Source organism: Pimephales promelas, chromosome 3, assembly GCF_988280905.1.
Source record: "Pimephales promelas chromosome 3, fPimPro1.hap1.1, whole genome shotgun sequence".
Lineage (NCBI taxonomy): Eukaryota > Metazoa > Chordata > Actinopteri > Cypriniformes > Leuciscidae > Pimephales > Pimephales promelas.
Genome location: NC_142771.1, coordinates 1641346 through 1660579, shown reverse-complemented (window position 1 = coordinate 1660579; position 19234 = coordinate 1641346). Strand labels below are relative to the sequence as shown.

The 19234-nt window shown below is 39.1% G+C and overlaps 2 protein-coding genes across 2 annotated transcripts; one reads left to right on the top strand and one right to left on the bottom strand.

The window, feature by feature from the left end:
* Window positions 1-7106: 7106 nt before the first annotated feature.
* LOC148981837 (uncharacterized) lies at window positions 7107-12019 on the bottom strand. The gene is made up of 2 exons (XM_089129269.1): window positions 11811-12019; window positions 7107-8314 (listed from the first exon to the last, which is right to left on the bottom strand). The coding sequence occupies exons 1-2, from the start codon at window positions 11865-11867 to the stop codon at window positions 7478-7480; spliced, it is 894 nt and encodes a 297-aa protein (XP_088985395.1). The 5' UTR covers window positions 11868-12019; the 3' UTR covers window positions 7107-7477.
* A 2222-nt stretch (window positions 12020-14241) lies between these two features.
* On the top strand, window positions 14242-17722 carry LOC148981836 (uncharacterized). The gene is made up of 4 exons (XM_089129271.1): window positions 14242-14345; window positions 14452-14796; window positions 16786-17070; window positions 17473-17722. The coding sequence occupies exons 1-4, from the start codon at window positions 14279-14281 to the stop codon at window positions 17580-17582; spliced, it is 807 nt and encodes a 268-aa protein (XP_088985397.1). The 5' UTR covers window positions 14242-14278; the 3' UTR covers window positions 17583-17722.
* The last annotated feature ends 1512 nt before the right edge of the window (window positions 17723-19234 follow it).

The following is a 19234-nucleotide window of genomic DNA, read 5'->3' as shown; positions in this document are numbered from 1 at the left end:
AAAGAAATCCATACGTATGCACAAACTCATTTCAAGTGTTTTAGCTGAAGCCTCTACCAGCAAAAATGATTTTTAAGATCATGAGAAACATTCTTGGCAGGATGAACTTGAAGAGAGAAACACATTACTCTTACCGTTGGATATAACTGGAATCACCGTCACAGAAATGAACACGAGCAGGTCCATGTTCAGCTGAAGTTATGATCATCTCTCCGGATCGTCAAAGTGAAATCTGTGAGTGATCTGGCGCATGAAGAGAGTGTGTGTTTAACCTTGAATTGATTTCTTCCTTGTGTTTGACACAAAAATGAAAAACTGCAGCTCATCCTGATAAACCAGTTCTGATTACATGGAAAAACATCACAAAGAGAGTGAAAATGAAAAATAGGGTTAGGCATCTATAAAAAGCTGCTGTAAAGAGAGTATAATCTGAAACTGCAAGTTTTTTAAAAAGATCAAGAAATGAGCAGAAGTTTTACCCTGAATTAAAAATGTTAATAAAATAATGTTGCATTATTCTGCTTCGAAAGTTTCTGTTCTGTCTGTAAAGACGACTCGAATTAGAGCTTCACTTTACATTTTATTGTTCTCGTCGACGTCTTTCACATCACTGATGAAAGCATTCAAGTGTTAACAAACACATTAGGGCTATAGACTGAACACGTAATACGCATAAATGTGAATAAATCACTCCATAATTGTTCCGTAAGAGTGGAGTAAAGTGGTAAGGTATAGCTATGCAAATATAATTAAATACATATGATCCAGTGAATAACCCACAGCATTTATTTTGGGGAAAGTTCAACAAACATATATAACAGCAACAAAAACAGGGGAAAATCAGGACAAAAGCACTACAAGCATGCGGGCAGATGTATTTAGGTCTACCCACACAGTCCTAATGGTACAAACATGGGGATAAGTTAATAGGTGAGTGGTTTTCAATATTTATACTGTAAATTATTCTTACTCATTGCACAGTTTGGCCTTTATGATGCTTTCACACGAGAGGTCATCTGTAATATGTAGAGGAGTATCATCCCCAGTAAACTTTAAAAAGGTAGTCAAGGCTATATTTCTCACCAGTTTCTCTTAAAAGTCTTTTTGCAGTTTTCAGGCGCAGTAAAACGAATCGGTTACCTAACGTAACCTCGGTTCTCTCTAGATGAGGGAACAAGTATTGCGTAAGCTAGCTTACGCTACGGGAAAGATTCATCTTTGCTGAGAAGTTGAAGCCAAAAAATTATTCCATAATTTTGTAATCATTGTCAACGCAGTCTCTCCTGAGGCAGACCATGAGCGGGCTAGCTAGCGGCTCATTGGTTCGCTCAGGGAGAATGCACGAACCTATGGGAGAGCGGCGCTGAGTCCGCGCCCAATGAGCGGACGGCGCTCGCTCACTGCGTCACAGCCCGCCAAAAGGGGCGTGGCTACAGTGTATAAAGGTTCGTTCGTTGATTCTTTTTCATATAGCGAGCTACACGCATCCGCTGTCCTGGGAAGAAGCCGCCGTTGTCGAGAAGGCACCTTCTAGCGAGCTCCGGAGTCTGAGGAAGCCGGCCGTCTGCCACCTTCAGCCGCCCAGCAAGCTAGCGCCATCCGACGCGTATCCTTTTTACTATTCCATACTCCTAAAAGAGCCGAGCGTCTTTTTAAAGATGCCTCGTATTTCCTGCGGCTCCTCGAGAGGATATATTTCTTTAGTAATAATCACCAAGAAACTACCTTTGTACTAAATGACCTATTACTTACTGCTTAGTTAATATTGCTTCCATATTACTTAATAGTATTATTAACTTCAGGGTTAATGCAGTACTACCTATTACTTCCTGCATAGCGACTTGTTAAATACGGACCATTATTTTAAAGTGTTACCGAATAAATGAAGAATATGAAGATTGCATGAACTTTTAATGGTCTTTAGATGATATATAGCCTACTTATTCAAATAAATTTATGTTTTTTATCAGGATATGTTTCTGTAGAGAATCACCTGTAGGGAATGTGAAGGTGACGAATAGGATAGGATGTGAAAGATATATTCAGGATTGCGGCCTATCCCGCTGTATTTGCTGTGTTGGAGGCTGTGTTTGGATTTTCTGTCGAGATTCTAATAAACGTCGATTTTCTTTACTAGGATGGTAAGGGAACAGTCATAAATGCCATTAACCCCAGTGATGGGTAGGTTTATGGATGGGGTTGAGGTAAGTCATATATTTATATATACAGTAATAACGTTAAGTCAACGGCGTTCATAACCACGCTGAAAGGCGATTATGCGTGTTGTTAGCACGCCAAAAATGGAAATACGAATTGGCGTGTCACACACACGCTACTTCATGAGATCAGTCTGCACATTGATACATTGATTCAATTATATTACCATTGAATGTTTTAAATTTAGAAGTACTATCAAAATTAATTTTCGGGAGCGAATGTGAAGTTGATTTAGTGCAGTTGAAACATTAAGCTTGATTTAAAGTACCTTCTTATGTAATATCTACCCAGACAGCAAACTGACATTGAATCAACGTGGAAACGACGTCTCTCATGACATTGAAACAACGTTGATTGAACCAACGTCAGACGTGGCATTCTTCAAAGCTAAATGAAAATGGAAAATTGGTTTGCTTTCATAATGTTGAAACAACGTTGATTTCAAGTTGATTTTCCGCTAGTTTTGAAAGAATGACGCGTCTGACGGTTCAACGTTAATTCGATGAGCAAAACAATGTCAGATCAACGTTGTTTCGATGTCATGAGAGACGTCGTTTCCACGTTGAATCAATGTCAGTTTGCTATCTGGGTATGGTTTAACCCGTTTGAAGAGCGGCCAAAATCTGAATTAAAAATGGACTATTAATCTCTCTACGAACTTGACGTGCAATGCTGCGCTAACGGACATGTTTTCGCATGAATCACTCACACACACATGCTCAGAGCACTATTGTAAGTTACTGCATGATAACAAATTTTTTAGCATGCTCAGAATAATAATGCGTCACGATACACAGTCTCACAGTCGCACTTCAAAAGGCAAAAACATAAACTTTAACAATGGGCTTTACTTGTTCAACTCAGCCGTCACTTTAGCGCGAGGCCTTTAGCATATAGCATTAGCTCTTTAGCATGAGCTAACTCGATCACATCGAGCTAGGTGGGCGTGGCTTTAGCATCCAGCACCTTACCCAAACCCCGCCTCTCTGAACTTTTTCTGTCATCCATGAGTGACTGCGTCAAGTGACAAACGACGGCTACTTTTTAGGCTTCAAAAAACGCCTATGGGTGATATCACACACACTATGTCCATATTTCTGTTCAGTCTATGGTTTTAAATTTTCTACGAGTGTTAAGAGTGTGAAAAAACATTTACATGCCTGTTCAGACTACACACTCTACACAACCTGAACATGTTCTGTTATCCGTGAGTGACGCACTGGCAAGATGGTGACGGCCGGCTCCGCCCACTTTAGGCTTCAAAAACGCTCTGAAGAGACGTCAAACCTACAGTATAATGAAATCCGTTGAACATCCTAACAATCACGGACCTCAGTAATAACCTCAACCATTTGAACTTTTCTTGTAACAACCTGTAGATATCGTTATTGTATACTGTTGTTTTTGTATTTTTTTTTATTCATTGTATGGTCTTTCAGTAATTTCCTCAAACTCTACAGTAAATCTTGATATGTGTAACGGTCACCAGGTGGAGTGCCCTTGAGAGTCACCAGAGGGCACTCCACACCAGATGTTCATGTTTCCCTCACAACTACATTTCCCAGAACTCACTGCCCGGACTCATCACTGATCACATTCACCTGTACCTCATTCACTGATTGCATTCACCTGTGTCTCATCCTGTTAGTGTGTCTATATATACCTTGTGTTCACATTCAGTGTTTGTGAAGTCTTGTTTAAGTGTTTCACTGCAATTCTGAGCATTCTTATGGTTTTCTGGTCTCTTGGTTTTGGATATCTTGCCCTGTTCCCTGGATTACTCTCTTGCCTCTGGTCCCTGCCTGTTTTGTTTGTTTCTTTGTTTATCTGTTTTGGACTGCCTATCTATTTATGACCCTTGCCTGTACATTGGATTACGCCTCTGGATTGCCCTCAAATAAAGCTGCGTTTGGATCTCATCTACAAGCCTCAGAGCAGTTCGTAACAATATGGAAAGTGTTTATTTATTTATTTATTAAGCCTTTCGTAAAAACTTTATGTGGACAGAGTGATGGTCATCCAAAAAAAAAAAGGACTCATTGGAAATGGCATGTCAACTTTAGGATTTTTAATAACGGCAGAACAAAAATCCAAGAAATGAGCAATGTGGTAATGTATTTTGACAGACTTTGCCTTTATTTCCGTTAAAACTCCACAGTAAAATATCTGTGAAATTAGTTCAACTGAAAATAGTTCAATAGTTCCCTATCGAGGGAACTCAAACTGCGTCAAATGACACTTTGGGGGGAACGCCCCTCAGCGTAGCGCCTCTGAAGTATGAATGAAACTATGCCAATCTCTGATTGGTGTTGCGTCATGACGTAATGTGTGACGGCACATAGGCAGTAGCTATATAAGGACCCGGCACACATGAGATGCCAGCTTTTTGTTCTTCAGCAAGCGCTCTGTGTCAAACTGTCCGTCTTATTTGGTGTTGTTTGTCCCATAAGAATTGTCCTGAATTATTGCAATATGGAATTTAGTGGCTGGGATCTCGCGTTTGCAGAGGCAGCGTGTAGATTTAAAGGGTTAGTTCACCCAAAAATGAAAATTCTGTCAGTATTTACTCACCCTCATGTTGTTCCAACCCCGTAAGACCTTCGTTCATCTTCCGAACACAAATTAAGATATTTAAGATATTAAGATCGCTCCTGTATACAGTCCATAGGCTTCTTGAGGGAATGACAATTTATGGCCTTGAAAAGTCATTAAAGACATCGTTAAAATAATCCAAGTGACTACAGCGACTCAATCTTAAGTTTATCAAACGACGAGAACACTTTTGTGTGCAAAAAACAACAAAAATAACGACTTTATTTCAACTATTCGTTTATTTCTCCCTCTGCGCGAGTCAGGTTACTAGTTTAATAGCGTAAGCTTCTGTTATTGTACGTCACACACATCACGCACATGACCAGCGTCGGCCAATAGTGAGCCTACGTGTGACGTAGCTCTACGCAATACACTACGTTAACTGACTACAGGCCCATGGAGAAGGAAGTGAATATTTGAAATAAAGTCGTTATTTTTGTTGTTTTTTTGCGCACAAAAGTGTTCTCGTCGTTTGATAGAGTTAAGATTGAGCCCCTGTAGTCACTTGGACTATTTTAACGATGTCTTTAATGACTTTTCAAGGCCATCAAGTGTCATTCCCTCAAGAAGCCTATGGACTGTATGCAGGAGCGATCTTAATATCTTAAATATCTTAATTTGTGTTGCGAAGATGAACGAAGGTCTTACGGGGTTGGAACAACATGAGGGTGAGTAAATACTGACAGAATTTTCATTTTTGGGTGAACTAACCCTTTAAGGTATTGATTCAGAGTGCGCAGATTCGGTCTACTCTGCAATAAAGTTTCTGTGTGGGTGTGAGGCATGCACAGTCAGCTCCTGAGGGCGCTGGCTGTGTTCATTGAGAAATATCTCGACGCACACACAGCCGTGCGTTTGGGTGTTTCAGCCTTGTGCCCATTGACTTTCTTCTCGAGAAACGAAAGCCAAATATATTGTGAATGACTCGAATCTCGCCTTTTGCCGAGGCAGAGCGTAGATTACGAGTCTACAATAATAAGGACACATTATCTGCAGACCAGTTGCTGGTGTGTTTTGGGACCCCACTTCTAAACAGACCATCAGCAACTGGATTGTCCATGCTATTGCGCGGTATGCTTCACCTGTGGCTGTGAGGGCTCATTACACCAGAGGTATGGCGTCCTCTAGAGCCCTTCTCACGGGGGCTCCCATCCAGGAGGTCTGCGATGCAGCTGAATGGGCCACCCCACATACCTTTATTAGGTTTACAGTTTGGACATTCCGTCGACACCCGGCTCTCTTGTGCTCGCGTCCTGAGTGTGCTTGTGAGCAGCTTCACACCAGGGCAGGCATTGTGGCGTAGTGGGTACTCGTGTAACGGAGGCCAGCTGGTAATTGCTGTGCGAGTAAACCTCACTCCTCTGATCTCAATAGGCGCTCTAGCGACAAACGGTAGAGGCTGCAGTCTTTAGCCTCCTTGTTAGAGCGCCTGACTCTCATGCCGGAGACCAGGGTTCGAGGCCCGCTCGGAGCGGGTCGAGTGGGACCCGGTTGTAGGGGTTACATTGGTGCCGTGACCCGGATGAGAGTGAGGTTTAGGGGGGTGAGTGTAACGGAGGCCAGCTAGTAGTTGCTGTACGAGTAAACCTCACTCCCCTGATCTCAATAGGTGCTCTAGTGACAGATGCTAGAGAATGCAGTCTTTAGCCTCCTTGTTAGAGCGCCTGACTCTCACGCCGGAGACCTGGGTTCGAGGCCCGCTCAGAGCGGGGCGAGTAGAACCCGGGTGGAGGGGTTACACTCGTTCCCCCAAAGTGTCATTTGACGCAGTTTGAGTTCCCTCCATAGGGAACGTCCTCGGGTTACGACTTTAACCCTTGTTTCCTGAGAAGGGAACGAGAACTGCGTCTCGTGGCCACACCTTCCCCTGCCTGGGAGCGCTCGCTTCATCACAGAAGCTGACAGCTCATGTGTGCCAGGTACTTTTATAGCTTCCGCCTATGTGCCGTAGCACATATTACGTCATGACGCAACACCAATCAGAGATTGGCACAGTTTCATTCATACTTCAGAGGCGCTACGCTGATGGGTGTTCCCCCAAAGTGTCATTTGACGCAGTTCTCGTTCCCTTCTCAGGGAACAAGGGTTACAGTCGTAACCTGAGGACGCTTTTAATAGGTTGCAATTGTTGAAATACAAGTATTTCTCAGCTTTTTTGGCACCTCCATGTATCCATACTGTAATTCCACAAATAGACGAGCATCAATATCTAGACGGCGGCTGGCTTGACCGAGCGTTTCCAGATGACTACGCTCAAACGTCGAGACAATCACACAAACGAACACACACTCGCTCAGGTCTGAATGAACTCCACATATTCTCCTCAGACTCGCTGCTGCTGCACTAAATGTGTATTTCAGGAGGAAGACGCCAGAAAAGACGCACAAGTATCGCTGTGCACTTTTATCATGCATAGATGCACTTTTATGAACTTCAAAACAGCATTATAAAGCTTGGAAGAGCCAGGACATTTTTAATATAACTCTGACTGTATTCGTCTGAAAGAAGAATGGCATATACACCTATGAGTTAATATACCAATCAATGAACAAAGTGTCCTGTGCTCACCACACACCAACTATAGGTGGAGAGGAGAGATGTGGCTATCGGGTGATGTGTGGCTAACTTACACAGAAGAGACTTTGTTGCTCAGCACATGAAAATCTTCTTAGCGTGATTTCAGACTGTGTTTCAGTGGTTTATCCACCGTATGGATCTCCATGTGTTGCTTCAGGTTAGTTTTAATAGAGAAACTCTTCCCGCACTGATCACACGTGTGTAGTTTCTCTCCAGTGTGGATCCTCTCATGTCTTTTCAGATTTGATGAGTCACTGAATCTCTTGTCACAGTGTGAACACTTGTAAGGTTTTTCTCCAGTGTGGACCATCTCATGTGTTTTCAGATATGATGATTGACTGAATCTCTTGTCGCAGTGTAAACACTTGTAAGGTTTTTCTCCAGTGTGAATTCTCTGGTGCAGTTTTAAACTTTCCGCTGTAGTAAAAGTCTTCTCACACTCAAAGCACATGTATTCTCTCACACCAGTGTGGATTTTCTGATGTTTATGTAAATATCGCAGCAGTGAAAAACTCTTTCCACACACAGAACATGAATGCGGCTTCTCCTTCGTATGAACCGTCAGGTGTATCTTCAGGTCTGATGCAGTAATAAATGATTTGCCACATTGATCACATGTGAACGGCTTCTCTCCGGTGTGGATCATCATATGTTTCTTATGGGATGATAATTGTGTGAAACTCTTCCCGCACTGATCACATGAGAACGGCTTCTCTCCGGTGTGGATCCTCATGTGAACATCAAGATGTTGTTTGGTTGTGAGACTCTTCCCACACTGAGTGCAGGTGAAAGATTTCTTGGTTCTTCTTTTCTTTAAAAAAAATGTTTTAGTCTTTGAGCGACTCAAGGGTTTTCCTCCAGGTTTGACATGATGTTCCTCCTCCACTTCACTCAGTTCTTCACTCTCCTCCTTCACTTCCATCAGGTCGGAAATGAAAGGAAAAAAAGTTTAATTTTGAGTACAACAAAAATAATTCAAAGAGAGGAACATGAAGTGAAAGGACGTATAAAAGAGCTCTGATGTAATAACAAAAAGTACTTTTTTAAAACATTATAGACACAAAACCCATCTTTCTGTAGCAAGAACTATTAAATATATTTGATCAATGACACAATTATATAACGTAATATATTAGCATTAAAAATCATACAATAGTGTCATAATGTTGATACCAATGTTTAGATTGATCTTTAATTTATTTGACTTAAAACCTTTTAATTATTACAGTCCAGTCACACTAGACATTTAATTCCAATGACTCCCATTACATTTCTTCATTTAGCTGACGATTTTATCCAAAGCGACTTACAATTGTTATATATGTCAGAGGTCGCACGCCTCTGGAGCAACTAAAAATGAAAATTAAGTCATTAATTACTCACCCCCATGCTGTACCAACCCCGTAAGACCTTCGTTCATCTTACGAACACAAATGAAGATATTTTTGATTAAATTTGAGAGCTGTATAACTACCACATTGGCTCCTAAGGGACTGGCTCTTGACGGCCCAGAAAGTCAATCAAGAAAATGTTTAAATATTCCATGTGACTACAGTGGCTCAATTATAAGTTTATCAAGCGACGAGAATATTTTTTGTGCGAAAAAACAAACAAAAATAACGACTTTATTCGACTATTCCTTGTTGGCCTGAAACGAGACTATAAGAGATTTCCACGACGCATGCGCGAGAACTGAACTGAACTGAAGTAGTTGAAGGAGATCGCAATTCTCGCGCATGCGTCGTGAATTTAAAGCTCTCAAATTTAATCAAAAACATCTTCATTTGTGTTCGGAAGACGAACGAAGGTCTTACGGGGTTGGTACAGCATGGGGGTGAGTAATTAATGACTTAATTTTCATTTTTGGGTGAACTAACCCTTTAAGTGTCTTGCTCAGGGACACATTGGTGTCTCACAGTGGATTCGAACCCGAGTCTCTCACACCAAAGGCATGTGTCCTATCCACTGCGCCATCACCGCCCCATGACTCCCATTCAGACGCATGTGAACGTGGGACATCAGAAACACGAGTTTCGCTGCGTTCCAGTTCAAGTTGGAAAGCCAGTTAATTAAAGCAAATAGCATGTAGAGCATTTGATTCCTGAGATGCAGAAAACAGGATGGAATCACAGAATCCAGTCACTAATGAAACTTGCTGTTTCTACAAGTCTAACGAAAACTAATGAAAAAGAAAGCTTCAAGCCCAGATGTTTCCAAGCAGCACAGCAGTAATGACTTTATGAATTTCTTCACTTAGAAGATTGTAAATATTGAGAAAATTAAAACTATGCAACCATCTACTACACTATCACATCAGGAAGTGCATTGTTGTCTCCCTAAGGAAAGATTTGGTTCATTTGCTGCCTTTTGTGCCGACGTCACAGTTACGTCACGGCGCTAGCTAGCAAAACAAAGTGAAAACTGGAGGCGGCCAATACAAACCAGCACAGATTCGGCTACATAATAAGGAGCTTAAATAATTGTTATTATTATTAAATGTCATCTTGTTGTGTTGTTTGGTGCAAGAATTGATGAAAAATGAATATGCTGTATCTGGATTTTTTATTTCTAGAAAATATTCACATCATTAAAATCTCACTGTAATGTCACTCTTTACATTGTCGTGGTCTCGGCGCTGGCTCGGCAGAACTGCGGATCGTACACACAAGTCTTGTACAGGACCTTATAGGCATCTAAAGATTTATATGCCCTCAGTTTCTCTTTACGATCGGTTTCTCTATAAAATAGGTGTAGAAGTCAGGCCACTCAACCGAGGTAACGTAACGTACGTTAATCCTGTCAGATCGTCCATGCATTGAGTGAGCGTGTAGGCGGCTACGGGTCGGCCAATCTGGTTCCGTCCGTTAAAAATAACTTTTGGAAATAACAATCGCGGTCCTGGACACTGAGTGACCTTACACATTAAGATAAAATCGGATTTTCTCCAGTCATTGTTAAAAAACAAGCGAACAATCCTTGCTAACTAGCGTTAGTGAAGCGGCCAGATGGATCTGCCTCCACCTAAGTTCCGCCCACAAAAAACGTCACCATGTTTACCAACTGTAAAAGGGTCTATAGGAGAGGGTGAATTTTGCAAACTCGCTAAATCAACAACATGTATGTTAGACCCAATACCGACTAAACTACTGAAAGAGATGCTTCCAGAGGTCATAGATCCTCTTCTTCATATCATTAATTCGTCTTTGTCGCTAGGATACGTAAGCTATCTATGATTAAGCCGCTTGTTAAAAAAACACACTTGATCCTTCAGAATTAGTCAATTACAGGCCAATCTCGAATCTGCCTTTTCTGTCAAAGATACTGGAAAAAGCAGTACCTTTACAACTATGTTCCTATTTACAAAGAAATGGTATCTGTGATCATTTTCAATCAGGATTTAGACTGTATCATAGTACCGAGGCAGCTCTCATTAGAGTCACAAATGATCTGCTCTTATCGTCCGATCGTGGTTGTATCTCTCTATTAGTGTTACTCGATCTTAGTGTTGCATTTGACACTATCGACCACAACATTCTTTAAAATAGACTTGAAAATTATGTAGACATTTGTGGAACTGCACTAGCATGGTTTAAATCACACTTATCTGACCGTTATCAGTTTGTAGCAGTAGCCTAAATGAAGAGATGTCTTATCGAGCACTAGTTCAGTATGGCGTACCACAAGGCTCAGTACTAGGACCGCTGCTATTCACTCTGTACATGGTCACTTGACTTGAAATTTGTAGTCTCAAATACAGACAGGAACTCAAAGTCTTTTTTGTAATAAGTAAAAAAAAAAAAAAGACTTCATCACAATGTTGTTTTTGTAATCTTGAATACTTTATTTTTTTGTAATGTTTAAATATTAATTGACTCAATTGTTGAATTCAATCACTAGAAATAAGAACTGCATAAAAAAACATCTCTTATGTTGAAAAAAAATATTTGTATAATTTAATTCTGTACAATGTAAGTATTTACATTGTACACTGCAAAATTTTCCAGCATTTATCAAATATCGTGAGTGGGCGGAGTCAGGCTCTGACCAGGGGGAGTTACCCTTTAAATGAAATTAACTCATTTGTCACAATTAATTAAATTGAGTTACCCTTTAAAAATATAACAATAAATAATAATATAATAATACATTATATATATTATAGTAAACTAATAACTCAACTATATTGAGAAATGTTCAACATTTTTGTAACATACGTTGCAAAAAAAAATGCAAACTACATATAAACCAGAGCTAAAATTACACTTTATTTGACCTGATATTGACAATCAATATGAAAGTTTCCCCTTTACTGAACTGTACCCATTTCATAGTTTAACTCTTTATCTAAAAGTGATGAAGGGCTTGAATGTTTCTAACATGAATGTTCTCCAGCATCATGAATGAATGAAGAATAAACACCAACCTCTTTGTTCTTCATGATCTTCAGTGTGTTTCATTCTGCAGGGTTCTGGATCACTCATGTTCTCACTGTCCTCTTTAATAAACTCAGTCTTTGCAGATTGCAGCTCTGTACTCTGAAGCTCGTCTTCACTTGCAGCTGATGGGAATTTACAGCATTTATTGCTGAATTACTGTGGGAGGAGCTTCACTGATGATGTAATTACTGTGGGAGGAGCTGATCTGCCAAAATAGACCAAAAAAGACCTGATGTTGACATAGAAAACCCAGTAAATGCAAGTGTAATGTTTCAAATAACTTTTGTGTAAACAAAATGTCAGAATATAGGTGAAATAATGTTGGATTCACATTCAGCATAACATATATATATATATATATATATATATATATATATATATATATATATATATATATATATATATATATATATATATATATATAATGAAACAATTCTGACTTTTTTATAAATATAAGATCATACTAAGAACTTAAATATAACTAAGAGATCATACTAAATTTCAAAAGTAGTAAAGAACTGTAAGAAAAAACATAAAAAACAGCAATAAACACATATATAGTAGCTACCAAATCCCCCCAGTCTGCTTACACTGATGAAATGAACTTTAAATGTCAATTTACAGGAGATCTGAAGACATCAGCATAATAAATGAGGTGAAAACAGGAACTATTGTCATGAAATAAAGAGTGTTTTCAGCAGATCTGTTAATATTGACGATCCTCAGACTATCAACACTCATTCAACAAGCTGTTCAGGATCATCAGCAGATCATCTCACTTTATTCTGAGTGTTTGCAGTTAGAAACACATTATTTGTGTTAAAGTCTGTTAAGACAAAAACACAAGATGACATGGATCTGTGTTTTCCAATCTTTTTTACTCAAGTAAAAATCAAAAACACTTTTTTATTCACAAAATCATTTCTATGCTAGTATGATTAATTTTCAACTCAATGTTATTTTTCAAACAAAAGAAATTCAAGATAGATTTTATTTTTGCAAACGTACTTTGCAGACATTCTTTATAACTTATACAGTAACTAGAACAAATAAGCGGAAGTCAACCTGCAAGTCTTTTAGATTTTTTTATCTTGTTTTTCATTAACGTATTTTACAACAATACAAAGAGCAATGAGTACATTTTTGCCAGATTTAGTACTACATTAGTCTCTATTTGTTCCCCACTAAACAATGTTTTTTTTTCTCTAAATGTTCAGATTTTATAAAAATTGTGCACCCGTGATTTTTCTAGAGTCAATTTTACTGATGAATTATACACTAATCTAGTTTATAATAGCATTTTTGTCAGATTACGATCATATATTTTTTATTTATTTGTTGTTTTTCTTTATAATGAAGTTGTCTGTATTAAGTAGACTTCTTCTTTTTTAAGAAGAAGACTTAAGTAGATTGTGTGTAGAAAGTAGAAATCCTACTTAATTTTAAAAAGAAAACTGCGCTGTATCGGATCGGTATCGGTCGATACTCAGAATTTTTAGTATCGGATAACACAGTCTCATCCCAAAAAGTCATATAACTGACGTCTTGGGACGTCTTTTGACCATACGTCAATATCCGCCTTTTTAGGGCCCCCTTAAACGTTGGTAGATGGCGATCCCGGGCCGTTATATAACTGACACTTTACCTTTAACGTCAGTTAGGTGACGGGTTAGGTTTAGGGTTAGGTTTAGGTATGGGGTAGAGTTAGGATCCCATAACCTCATCTACCGACGTTTAAGGGGGCCCTAAAAAGGCGAATATTGACGTATGGTCAAAAGACGTCCCAAAACATCGGTTATATGACGTCTTGGGATGAGACCGGGTTGTATCGGATCGGATCGGTTCTGAAAAAATGGTATCGGTGGATCCCAAATGTAAAGTATTTAGCACCGTTGCAGTTTATTTTAACAATGTAAAGTAACTAACAAATGTGTCACAAGAGTAGAAATAAAACAGCAGCAACTCTTATCGATATAAAGGTGGTTTGGTGTTGGAAGTTTGACATTTGTCAGAGATTCAGCTCCGAAACACTTCAATACATCAATAACAGTTTGGCATAAGAACGAAAAAAAGGTTGTGTTAGAACTGTTTTAAAATTCTATTTGTACACATACACTCTTTAATAGACGTATTCACGTTTAAACACAATTTTACACAACGTACATTTATTTTATGCGCCTATTTATTTGACAGAAAAGAGCCATTCGCATTATTTTCAAAGCAGAGACCACACAAATCCACTCTTTATTAGGTCAGGATTATTAAAATTTAAAGATATTGTAGAATTACAAACTTTATTAAGGTGAAGGTGTATTTCTATTTCCGACAAGTGTGAAACACACACCGACACGCCTGTTCAGTACACACTAAACAGGGAACTGCACTTGTGGTCGTTCAGAGACACGCTTTCTCAGAGAGATGTGTGACTAACCTCACAGAGTTTCTTTCTCAGGCTCATGATCTCGCTGAAGAAAATGCCTCACACATTTATTTTATTCTGTCTCGGTTTGTGGCGCTTAGTTGGTAAGTTATGTTTTTTAGTTCGATTTACAACATGACAGCATCTAAAATGATTAACTGAATGAGAAAATGAAATGATCATATAATGACTGAAATAACTACCCATCAGTTCCTGTGTGTTCTCGAGGTGTTGAGACGGATGAAATGAGGTCAACAGAGGTGATGGAGGGAGATTCGGTCACTCTTCACACTAATGTTACTCAAATACACACGGACGATCTGATTCTGTGGACATTTGGACCTAAAGACACACACATAGCTAAAATCCACCGAGCACATGATGAGATCTTTCATGATAGTGTTGATGGGAGATTCAGAGACAGACTTCAGCTGGACAATCAGACCGGATCGCTGACCATCACACACACCAGCACACCACACTCTGGACCGTACACAGTGGAGATCGTCACCGGAAACAAGGTCTCAGTCAAGACGTTCAGTGTTACCGTCTATGGTGAGCACAGCATTACACTGATCTTTTCTTATTCTCCTTTTAAATGATTGCACTCAACACCCGCAATGATGTTTTAAGAGTATTTATATGTTCGATATGGGGTAAGATGAGCCACTCACTGTGTGTGTCTAGTAGAGGTCTGATGGGATTTCCCTCGTTCCTGCAGTATTTAATAGCTTTAAAAGCTTCCACTCGGTTCTACAATCATGCAATAGTTGCCATTTTTTCACAAAAGTAATTTACTCGTCGTTCTGCACAAATTTGGGGTATTTTACATATTTTGAAAAACCTACTTTTGTGAACTAGCCCTGTTTTTTGGTCTGATCGGAAGCAATCTTGTGAACAATCTCGTGCAGGAAGATTATCTGAAAATTCTACTTTTTAAAAATAATTATTGATAGTCAGACTCACGGTCGCTAAGGGCCGCCAAAACGTTCACTCACTTTTACTAAAATGGCTATAACTGGCGAAAACAATTGTCCATTTTGTTTAGGCTATAATGGCTATAACTCAAGAACGTAATGATATATTTTCACCAAACTCAGCGCACCTATGTGGAAAACTTGCGCGACTAACCCTAACTCTGTTAACTTTAAATCCATATACTTTTTTTCCAGCCCATTCTCATCACAAGATGTCATATACTGACGTTTTTGCCTATTCGTAGACATCCAACACACATGGCACCCTTTAGCGTCAATGGGCCAGAAGGCGCCTCCTAGTGGTCTAACCCTAACACTACCCCAGACCTAAACCTACCCATAACCGAAGCGTGTTATATTGATGCTAAAGTGTGCCATGTGCATTGGATGTATATGCATTGGCAAAAGCGTCACTATATGACACCCTAAGATGAGAATGCGTTGGTATTTCCCAAGGTAAATTTCCTGTATTTGCTGTAATCTATGATTGAGATGGTAATATTCTTGCTAAATTAAGTATAATATATTTTTATGTGTGTGCTCAAATGCCTCAAATGCTTGAACCCGATAATTTTTATTTATGTTTATAATCTTCTGCAGTGTTGTAGTACTCGAGACTCGGACTCGTCTCGGACTCGGTCTCGAGACCGTATTTTAATGGTCTTGTCATGGACTCGTGTGCATTTGGACTCGGAATTGACTCGTACTCGAACATTTTTTTTTTTAGGACTCGGACTTATTCCCGAGTCCACTCGAGTTCAATTCAAAATATTTTTCATGATTATTAATGTATGCTAATAAAATATTTCTTTAAATTGATTGACACGCCCAGTGATTTGTGATTTTCTAGTGCGCAACTGCGCATGACAAATTGTAATAAAATTACTTTTAACACCACCTACTATGTGGCCTTTTTACCCTAAACTGATCATATTTTTTAAACTCTAAGTAAATTTAGTAAAAATAAAGGATTTCTCTAAGTAAATAAAACTAAATTAGGTAATCAACCCTCACTGGTCTCGGTCTCGACTTGGACTCGACTCAGACTCGAGTGAGGTGGTCTCGACTACAACACTGATCTTCTGTTTAATAATCCAGATGGCTCAGCTAATGCTTTCGCATGGGTTAACTTAACTCGAATGTGCCGCAAGTTGAACCACTAAAGCACTTTTTTTCTTTATTTTTTTGCAAAGTCATAATTTGGTTTCACATTCGGTCTCATTTCTCCTTTCCTAGATTACAACTCAAGTGAAAACTGTCTCATCTTACCCCAGGCTTTCAGATGCCTTTCATTTCTTTTTAATGTTATTTTCAACAATTGCTTTCTTTGGGTCCGTTTTTTATGAAGGTTTTTCAAAAAATGAATCCCATCTAAATGCCGACTAGGAGCCTCATTTATGAAATATTTGATACACGATATGATACATACACGACATGATACAATATTTGATATCAGAAACTGTGATACACGATAATTTCTCATGCGTGATTCAAATAGACAACTGTTTCCGATCTCTGCTTTTTAAAAAGTGAGCAGTGATTTGCTTTCCTCTCTCACATTTCCCAGCTTCCCTGTCCATTCCTGTGATCAGCAGCTACTCTTCTGAAACACCATCCAGGTGTGTGTTGCTGTGTTCGGTGATGAACGTGACACAGGTGACCCTCTCGTGGTACAGAGGAGGCGGTTTACTGTCCTCCATCAGCATCCCTGAGCTCAACACCTCCATCTCTCTCCATCTGGAGCTGGACTATGAGGATAACAACACCTACAGCTGTGTGCTGCACAATCCCCTCACACACCGCGCTCGACATCTCAACGCTTCTCACTTCTGTCACACAAACTCCTGTATTAGTGAGTATGAAACATTATTATTTCCTTCTCAGAGTGACTATTGGTCCATAGAGACGAGTGAAGTCAGATCCCAATGAAACACAGATTATTGGGTTTAATAATTCCAATTATTTTCGATTCATATTCCTATAGACTATCTTCAGCTAGTAAAGCACTCATGTGAATGATCATACAAGTTTATTAAGGAAGAAGTCACTGACAGAATTAAGTTCCCTTTTTTTATTCTGTTTTTTTGTCAATGACTGGAACTGAATACGAACCGATTCTCAGTTTCCAACCCTGTCCATCTTTTTTTGTGAACTTGTACTAATTACTAATGTCTGTTAGTGTAAGATAAAACAATTAGTGTAAGTGTAAATAAAAGTAAATAGTAAGAATACAAAGTTTGTCTTCTCTTCTTAGACTATGCCCACAGTTTTACTGAAGCTGTGATCCGATTGGTCCTCTCTGTCCTGGTGGGTGTGGCTACGGTTGCTGTACTGGTTTATGACATCAGATCTAGAAGAGTGTGATTGGACAGGACAGCAGAAACATCACAAAAGTCCTATGATTAGTTGTGTTACTCTTATTAACAGGAGGTTTTTCTGACGTTTGATGTCATGTCTAAGAACAGGAAAAGTATTTGTTTTCCATTTGTTATTACAGATTGTATTGGTTTCCATGTTTTTATTGTGTACAATACTGTATTTCTGCTCAAGTTATCACACGGCTGATTTGCACACAAGCTCTTTGTTAATGTTACTCACTGATTTGGCATTGCAGCACAATAGCTTACTAAATAAATATAGATGTATACATAGTTTTGTGTACTACAGTATATTATTTCATTCATGTTTATTAAAATATAGACAGAGCCAAAAAAGTTACATTGTGCATGAATTAATCCGATGTTTTCTCTTTTGAGTTAGAGTTTAATTCAATGTATTTTAAAATGTATAATGTCTGTCACAAAACAACATCTATTGTGTTGCGGTCATTATAAGTGATTAATTAAGTGATGGTTGAGCATAAGTGATGAACACCTGCTGTTAACAAGCCGAAGATCTCCGCAGAGGAGGATTAAATCCACTGTTGCCGACTCATTTACTTGGGTTTGTGCTAAAAGTTTAAATTTAGATTTTAAAAAATGGCTTACGCTGTTTTTGGCTTTCGGCCACACGTACACTCTTACAGTCTGGCATAAACTGTGATGGAGAAACATATGTGTGTCATATAGCTTAATTTGTTGCTATAGGTACTATTTGAAAACAAAGTTGCTTAGACATTCATAAAAGTAGCTAAATCTAGCAACAAAATGTCTATGTTGGCATCACTGAAAGCATCTGAGCGAAGTGAAATCTACATCCAGTCCAACTCTCTAACATGTAAGAAATTCATATTTGATTTCATAATTAGGTGTTTTAATGCTGTACATATATATATGTGTGTACATCAAGATCTGCCCCAGCAAAGGGCTGTGTGTCACCGCTGAGAAAACATAAGACTGTTTTTACAAGAAACGTGTAGCTTAGTTTAGTCGACACGTTTCTTCCAGGATGTGGTTTGACAATGAGAGACGCGTACGAGACCGAGTTAACTCTGACACCAGTAAGAAGATGATACACTTTCTTAGTGCACTCTCAAGAAAAGGTACAAAAGCTGTCTCTGAGACGGTCCCTTTTCAAAAGGTACACTTTAGGTACTAATATGTACTTTCAAGGTACCAGTTTGCACCCTTTAGGTACAAAGATGTATCTATTGAAAAAGGTACCGCCCGCACCAGCTTCTTACCTGTAGTTAAACCACTCTTCAAAAGTTTAAGGTGCTATATGTAGTTTTTAGGGGCCTCTAGCGTTGATGTTTCAGATTGCAACTAGAGCGCGCGTGCTCGAACACACGAGCAAACACACACAGTACACACGGCCACGCTAGGCTACTGTTATCTGCTGGACTGAACTAATGCTCCATGCTCGTACATGATAACGCTACATCTGTGCTGTTATCTAGCATCAGGCATTTCACTAACTATTCGTGTATCTAAAACAAAGCGGAGATCTCACCATGTATCAAACGCTGTGCCCATGTTGATCCATGTTTTCGATCTGATTGTCATTTGGCCTGACGAGATTCAGCAGATTTTTTTTGTTTGTTATATTTATGTGGAGTTTGTGTTGGAGTGTGTGTT

What these genes read in the sequence shown, in the direction of transcription:
- LOC148981837 (XM_089129269.1), bottom strand. Translation starts at nt 11,867, where the DNA reads ATGAGTGATCCAGAACCCTGCAGAATGAAACACACTGAAGATCATGAA. An exon ending in AAGATCATGAAGAACAAAGA is followed by an intron (nt 8,315 to 11,810) that starts GGTTGGTGTTTA and finishes CCTTTCATTTCC; the next exon opens with GACCTGATGGAAGTGAAGGA.
- LOC148981836 (XM_089129271.1), top strand. Translation starts at nt 14,279, where the DNA reads ATGATCTCGCTGAAGAAAATGCCTCACACATTTATTTTATTCTGTCTC. An exon ending in GTTCAGTGTTACCGTCTATG is followed by an intron (nt 14,797 to 16,785) that starts GTGAGCACAGCA and finishes CACATTTCCCAG; the next exon opens with CTTCCCTGTCCATTCCTGTG. An exon ending in TCACACAAACTCCTGTATTA is followed by an intron (nt 17,071 to 17,472) that starts GTGAGTATGAAA and finishes TTCTCTTCTTAG; the next exon opens with ACTATGCCCACAGTTTTACT.